The sequence below is a fragment of the Myotis lucifugus genome, unplaced genomic scaffold (genome assembly GCF_000147115.1).
Source record: "Myotis lucifugus unplaced genomic scaffold, Myoluc2.0 scaffold_138, whole genome shotgun sequence".
In the NCBI taxonomy this organism is placed as follows: domain Eukaryota; kingdom Metazoa; phylum Chordata; class Mammalia; order Chiroptera; family Vespertilionidae; genus Myotis; species Myotis lucifugus.
Genome location: NW_005871186.1, coordinates 2116074 through 2124245, shown reverse-complemented (window position 1 = coordinate 2124245; position 8172 = coordinate 2116074). Strand labels below are relative to the sequence as shown.

Here is an 8172-nt window from a genome sequence, read left to right as displayed (position 1 = left end):
GGTGGTCTGGTAGAGGTCAATGGAGGAAAAAGGAGACTCATGTAATACTTTAAACAATAAAGAATTTAAATTAAAAATAAATGCACCAAGACTTAAAAATAAATAAATAAATAAATAAATAAATAAATAAATAAATAATGAAAGGATACATGAAATTCCTAAACTTTTGTGGTTGTCACAAATGTCAGTTTCTGATTTTGTAAGGATGAGGCCCAGAGACCTGCATGCTAACAAGCATCCCAGGTGGTTCTGATCCTGCTTATCTGGGTACTATGACTTGAATAATACTGCTTCATAACACTCAAATGTGTATATATACATGCTCAGCCAGAGATTAATGGAATGTGGCCAGAAGAGGATACCCACCCCAGTCCAAAGGACCCAGTTAAACCAATGAATTGGAATAATCTCTTACAGTTGGATTGGGAATTCTAGAGCATCCCTTACTAGTTATACCTTTATAATCCCAAAAGGGATCCAATAAGCTGGATACTAATAACCTGGGAAATGAAAACACTGAAATGGCCCTTAAATCCTCCCTCCATGATGTCTTTCCATCAGGTTTCAGAGTCCAAAAATAGGTGATTAACTCTTCATACCTCTGTTTTAACATGTAAAACTTCATTTTGTATTTACTATCCTTCCCAGGGGTTTATGTTGCCCACAAGTTATGAGAATAGATTAATTTCTCCAATTAGCAACCAGGGGTTAAGATTTCCAAAAATTTGGACTGACTTCTTGCTTTCTCTTTGGTGATAGGAAAAGCATTAATTAAAAAGCTCTTTTAAATGTTGCATATGGTTATATATACCCAGCATGCACACTGTCACATCCAATGTGCATAAACTATACAGTTATGATATGTCAAACAGAAAAAACTATCAATAGCACCCACTCTGCTTCCCTGAAGTGGTGGAGGTTGTTTAAAACTTTTACCAGATCCTTCAGCTGTAGCTACAAGTACATAGCATCCTTTGGACCCCCCTTCTAGACATTTCACATGATTATTCTCTTCTCCTCTCTTTCCTCTATCCCCAAGGTCCGAGATAATGAAGTTGAGGGAGACAGACAGAGTAGGGAATTGATGAAAGATCCTTAAAAGGTTCTCAATGGGGACCTCAGGTAGTTGCATAAAAATGAGGGATTTAAGCATTCACCCTCCAGTCTCTTCATATCCCTAGAACCAGAGTCTCTAGTTTTAGCCTTTCTTCTTCCCCGTGTAAGGCCTGCAGTCTCTGGATACAGCCGTGGTGTGTGAAGAACCAAGATAGTAGGCAGGTACTTGATGCTGAGTTGTGGAACCAAGAAGAGATCCCAGAAGGCTCAGCCAGAGCTCTGGAGCGAGAAAGGAGAGGAAAGACCTTGAGGCACAAGAAAGGCTATAGCAGGTACCTGCCCAAGGTGGAGACTGCTATAGTCAGAGATTACTGACTTCATGGGATCCCAGGTCTCATTTTAGAACTAGCTGAGAAAGAAGACAACAGCCTTCTCACATCTCTTCATAGTTTGGATTTGTTAACCTAAGTGTTTCCAAATTTTCAGAATGTGCCTTGGAGCTCTAGAGATTAAAGTTTGAATTCCAGCTCTGCCACTGATTGGCTGAATGATTTTCGGCACATCATCTAATTTTCTAAGGCTCTCTCTCCTCATTTGCAAATTGAGGTAATAATATTAACTTGAAAGGTTTTACTAAGGTCTCATGCTATTTCTTTTGCAATGTTCCTAGTACAGTGTCTGATAAATAGTGAATGTTCATCAGATATTATAGTTCTTTCTCACCACTCTACTTCATTTGCATGTCAAAAAATTTCTTCTGCCTCAGGATTTAAGAGTTAGATTGTTAACCACTATGTAGTTTAACTGTCCCTACTAAGCCCTTGATTTTTCTAATTTCTGCTAGGTGACAGTGAAATGTCATCAGTGTGAGAAGAAAGTGTAATCGTGTTTAGAAACTGGAATCTAAAGAAAAATTAGATCTCGGTTCAAATTTCATTGTGGCCATTTACTATGTCTTTGATCTTGTAAATATTATTTTTTTCTAGGCCTCTGTTTCCTCATCTATAATATTATAACATTAATAGAACTTTATTCACAGAATTATTTTAAGTAGATAAAACATGGGCCAAGTTGGCAACAGCTAATTAAACAAAATTTGGCTCTTATTCATGCATTTTTAAAAAATTGCTGAGCACATATGCAGACCAGGGCACATTCTAAGCACTGTCTTTAAAGAAGTAAACAAAGCAAAGCCCCTGCTCACTTTGAGCTCATATTATAGTGGGATTATTAATTGGGAGTGAAATGATCACTGCTCTGGAAGTATACGGCCTCTGTCTAGTGGCTGTCCCCTTCAGAGCCCTTTTTCCTCATCTGTAGAGAAATGAGCCCTACCAGCATCATTGCCTTTTGTTCTGTGGACTCTCATGGACTCTGCTTTTTGATTGGCAGTGTGCCCATGGTTGATGGTGTTTCAGTCTCTCTTCCCACTTACGTTCACATCAGATGATTCCTAGACTTCTAGGAAATGCCACTTACTGACTGATGTGAGGATCAGAGCTTTGATTTCTTCCTCCAGCCATCGAGAATAACTATACAGACAGCCATTCACATACTGTCCAGTTCTCTCTCGAATTCTGTGAGCTGAGTAGCATTTATGCTCTTTCTGGATTAAGCTAGGCTTCTATAGCAGGAATACCAGAGAAAAGGGTGAGTGAAGAATTTGTCTCTGTCTAAGGTTAACAATTATATGTGGCTGAGAAAGAAAGGAAGAAAAAAAAGAAAGAGAGAGGGAGAGAGGAAGGTAGGAAAAAAATAAATAGCAAAGGAAGTAAGATAAGATAAGGGAAAGGAAGAGAAGTTAAAGAAAATGTGGAATGTTAGCGAAAGTCTTGGCAGAAAACATACATGTGAGAAAAAATTAATTAAAGGTCTTCTCATAAAGGGTAGGCAAAGTTAAGTATAACTAAAGGGCATAGTAAAGATGTTCAAACCTCTTAGCCAGAAGGAACAAGGAGAAAAAACTTTAAATAAAATAATTTTTCTATAAAAATGTTGAGAGGGAACCATGGTCCAGAAGGAAATGGTTCTTTGGAAGAGCTGTACAGTTCTAATATTTTTTTCTTTTTAAATTTGTTTCCAGACACAGTCACTAGCTCTTTCTCAATTCATTTCAGAAATTGAGAAGGAATCCAAGACCACTTCCCTCCACACACAATGACATTGGGATCCCTGGCAAATGGCAGCAGCATTTCCTCCACCTTCCTGCTGAGTGGCATTCCTGGGCTGGAGCACATGCACATCTGGATCTCCATCCCATTATGCTTCATATACCTGGCTTCCATTCTGGGCAACTGCACAATTGTTTTTATCATTAAAACAGAGCCTTCACTCCATGAGCCAATGTACCTCTTCCTGTCCATGCTGGCTCTGACTGACCTGGGACTGTCTCTTTGCACACTCCCTACAGTGCTTGGCATCTTTTTGATTGGGGTACGTGATATCAGTCAGGATGCTTGTTTTGCTCAACTCTTTTTCATTCACTGTTTGTCCTTCCTGGAGTCCTCTGTGCTACTGTCTATGGCCTTTGACCGCTTCGTGGCCATCTGTCGCCCCTTGCACTATGCTTCCATTCTCACCAACACAGTCATTGGCAGAATTGGCCTGGCTTCTCTGGGCCGCAGTGTAGCACTTATTTTCCCATTGCCTTTTATGCTCAAAAGATTCCCTTATTGTGGCTCCCTTGTCCTCTCACATTCCTATTGTCTCCACCAAGAGGTGATGAAATTGGCCTGTGCAGACATCAAAGACAATAGCATCTATGGCATGTTTGTCATTGTGTCCACAGTGGGTATAGACTCACTGCTCATTCTCTTCTCCTATGCCCTGATTTTGCGTACCGTGCTGTCCATTGCATCCAAGGCTGAGAGACTCAAAGCCCTTAACACCTGTGTTTCCCACATCTGTGCTGTGCTCCTCTTCTACACTCCCATGATTGGCTTGTCCATCATCCACCGCTTTGGGAAGCAGGCACCTCATCTGGTCCAAGTGATCATGGGCTTTGTGTATCTTCTGTTCCCTCCTCTGATGAACCCCATCATCTACAGTGTGAAGACCAAACAGATCCGAGATCGTGTGACCCATGTCTTTTGTGACTAGCTGGGTCTAGTCTTAGAGGCATTATTTCCTTAAACGTATCCTTACTCTCTATCTTTGTAATATCTAATGTGCATAAAATGAAGGAGGCTTTTACTTATTTACTAAACAGATATATACATAGGATTATATTACTCATAGTAAAGAGAAGCTGATATGGAAGCAAAAAGAGATATCTTCCTCCAGCAGGGGGAAGAGAGTGTCAAGAAAGGTTTCCTTGTCTTGGGAGATTCAAGGGACATATAAGACTTGGGAAGTCAAAGTAGGAAATTACAGTCCAGTCTGAAGGAACTGCATGTGCAAAGCTGAAGCAAAGGTGTGAGAGAAGAAATGCATTCAGGGAAATATCTGAAGTTGTTTTTTGTTGTTGCTGTTTTCTCACATGTCAGAAAAGAGTAGAGAACATGGGTAAGGGTGAAGGGCTAACAGGAAACAGGTTGAGGCACTGACCATATCAGAATGATCAGGAGTCAATGAACCAAAAAGAGACAATATCTTATGCCCTCTTATCTCTGCATTACAAGCATACCTCCACATTGCCCAGGTTTGAAAAATATATACATATCTTTTGAGTAATATATGTCAATACAATATTTGTAATTTTGATTTGAGGTATCTCTGAGGAAAGCAGGCCTGGATAAGATGCTATCAAGAAAAGCTTTGAACATCTAAAGGGAAGTATGAGGATGTCATGTTCCAGCACAGTTTTAGTGCAGGATCAAGAAAGGGCGTGGCAAAGAGCCGAAGGCAAAATCTTTCTCTATGAGGTTTATATACAGCCAGTTCTCACATGAGATTGGCCTCTTCAAAACTATCTAGCACATTTGACATTTAACTCATCCTGTCTGTTTCTGCAATGATGGGTATATCCTGCAGAAGATCCTAGGTTACTTAAACAAAGAAAATAGAATAAAATGGAATACTTATGTGAGTGTCATGGGTAGTTGATGTCTTAAAAAGAGTAGAAACTATACTTATAGGGGAATGGGAAATCAATGAACTAGTTAGTTAGGAAAGTAAAAAACAAACACATTTACATTTTAAGAGATTCACTCTGTCTATAATATAGAAAATTAATTAGGGAAGAATTGATAAGGAAGTGTAAATAGGAAGCCATTATAGTCATCCAGAAAACAAATCGTCATAACCAGTACCATGGTAGAATGAGTGTAGGGTGAGATTAATGCAAGAAGCCAAGTTAGGAGACCATAAAAAGTTCTTGCATAAGATCATTATTTGAGATGATTATTCTTGCAGAAGAGATGGAAAGAACAGGAACAATGATAAATGGTTGAGAGAGAGAGAAAAAAAGAAAGAACAGAAAAAATGATGAGTGGTTGAGATAGAAACTTCTATAGCAATTGTGTCAGTTTGAATATGGAAAATAAGATGAGGTAGTGAACACTGATGTAAGAATAATTTGGGTTGAGAGAAGTAATAGGGGAGGTAAGTCTTCTGGCCTTTAACAAAGCAGACGGCAACATTTGGCAGACACTACAGCTTTTGCTTTAGGCTTGGTGTGATTGTAGCAGTAGGAAAGGAGCTGCCTAGGGCTGGGATCATGTGCTCTAACCTGAGGTGATTGACATAGTATATTTCAATCCACTGTTCACAGAGATGCTAACAGATTTTGAGCTTAGAAAATGAATAGTACTTTTATTCAATGATGGTTACTCATGAATTCACAAACTGACAAACATTTTCCAGGCCCTTCTTTGCCCAAGTATGTGTTAAGCAATGCAAAAATAAATAAGACATAAAGACATTTATAAGTCATGGGATTTATAATTTAACAAAGGCAAACAATATTCAAACAATTAAAGGTTAACGATTGTTAAAATTATGTTATAGTGCCCAACCAGCATGGCTCAGTGGTTGAGTGTTAACCTATGAACTAGGAGGTCATGGTTGGATTCCCAGTCAGGGCACATGCCAGGGTTGTGGGCTCAATCCCCGAGGTGGGGCATGCAGGAGGCAACCGTTCCATAATTCTCTCTCATCATTGTTGTTTCTGTCTCCCCCTCTCCCTTCCTCTCTGAAATCAATAAAAATGTATTTTTTTTAAAAAGAAAGTATGTTGTAGAAATCAGTACACTGTGAAAGAAAACACAATTTAGATATAAATTTGGTATACTTGGAGCAAGAAGATGTTAGCAAAATAACAGACGATGTATATTTAAGCTACATCCTGCTAAGCTAATTGGGAGAAAGAAAAGTGTTGAGGAAATGCTTTTGTTTTAGGCATAGTAAATCCTCCCCACCCTACCACCTTACAAAGATTTTAATGTCTTAATTCTTAAAATTTGTGAATATATCACTTTATCTGATAAAAGGATACTTTGCACATGTAATTAAATTTATAGATTTTTGAGATACGTAGATTATCCTGGATTACTCAGGTGATTCAACATAGTTACAAAAATTCTTAAGAGCAGATAGCCTTTCCTGGCTGTGGTCAGAGGGACACCTGACTATAGAAGGAAGGTACAGAGAGATGTAATTTCACTGGCTTTGAATATGAAGGATGTGCGCCAAGAGTCAAGAAATATAGGTAACCTTAGGAGCTGGAAAAGGCACTTGATTCTCTTCCAGTGCCTCCAGAGAAGAATGCAGGCTTGCCAACAGCCTGATTTTAGCCCACTAAGACGTCAGACGTCTAACTTACAGAATTGTAATGTGAGTTGTTTGAAACCATCGTTTATAATAATTTATTATGCAACAATAGAAAACTAATATAGTAGCATTCTGACATAAAACACACCATAAGAAAAGCTTTAGGTGTAACATGGTGACGTACTTGTTTTATAGTGTTGAAGTACAAGGCCGAGTATTAACAGATAAGGTAGTGAGAAAAGCAGGTATTGAATGATGGAAAGGCTTTGTGCATATAGAGAGCCTTGCCATTATCTCATAACTTTTTGGATAGCTATGAAAAGGTTTCAAATGTGGTAATATTTGCCTTTAAAAAGATATTTCTAAGAGTTAATCTTAATGTTCAGGATGATAGGCTAATCCTGGGGAAGTGTTAAATCTGAATTAAAACAGCTGCAGTGGGAATAAATGGGGGAAAGAGAATTTTACTAATGGATGATCTTCACAGATTGATGATCAAATCTTGTTTAAAATAAGTATTTACTTTCATGCCTACACCCAAGCGTTATTGTCTTGCAAATGAGGACAAGGCTGTTTTTGTAGTCATGACAAATAAGCACCATGCCAGCCTCCTATTTAAAACTCTATATACAGAAAAGTCAGTCACATATGTCTGTACATAGTTGCTTACTTGAATTTGTGAGTTACGTATAAATTATGTTGTCTTATAACAGCAAAACAACAACAACAGAAACCCTAAATAATTTCCTTCTCCCTCTCTCTGCCCATTCTCAGAATCACCACTTTAGTGGAATTATTACAATAGTCTTCTGTTGACCTCTCTTCTTCATCTCTCTCAAATCAGTTCATGTTACTCGTGCTTGCAGATATGCTATTCTTAAAGTTTGATTTATCTTGTTATTGTTTGTTGTAGAGATGAAATTGTCTGTTCAGGACCTCATACATTTAGACATTTCAAGGCTTTTCTAGGTACTCCAAAATATTCTTTATTCATACTATACAAAATTTTTTCTCATTATTTGCCAAATTATACTCTCTATTCTAGTCAGACCAACATCCTTCATAGCTGCTATGTTCCCTGCTAGTCTACTTCTCCTTCATAGTATGGAGTGACTGTGCATTGTATACCTATAAATTTAATAGATGCTACTTGAAAAATAATATCAATCTTTCCAAATTATACTCATTCTTTAAGGGCTGACTCAAACCCACCTACTCCATTACATAATGTTTTGTTTCAACTGCTCTTAAAATATTCATTAAACCTCTGTGAATCATATCATATGTCACCTGATTATTTCATCTTTCCTATTTAATATTGTATTCTTGACTTTATTATAAATTCTGTACAGCACAGCTTTTCACACTTCCCCTCGGTTTTCCATGAGATAATGACCACTGTGGCAC

The 8172-nt window shown here is 38.1% G+C and overlaps 1 protein-coding gene across 1 annotated transcript; it reads left to right on the top strand.

Annotated features, from left to right (window-relative positions):
• Nucleotides 1–3200: 3200 nt before the first annotated feature.
• LOC106698106 (olfactory receptor 51G2) lies at nt 3201–4192 on the top strand. Its single transcript, XM_014460692.1, has one exon. It carries the CDS (start codon nt 3214–3216, stop codon nt 4153–4155), a length of 942 nt encoding a protein of 313 aa, XP_014316178.1. The 5' UTR covers nt 3201–3213; the 3' UTR covers nt 4156–4192.
• The last annotated feature ends 3980 nt before the right edge of the window (nt 4193–8172 follow it).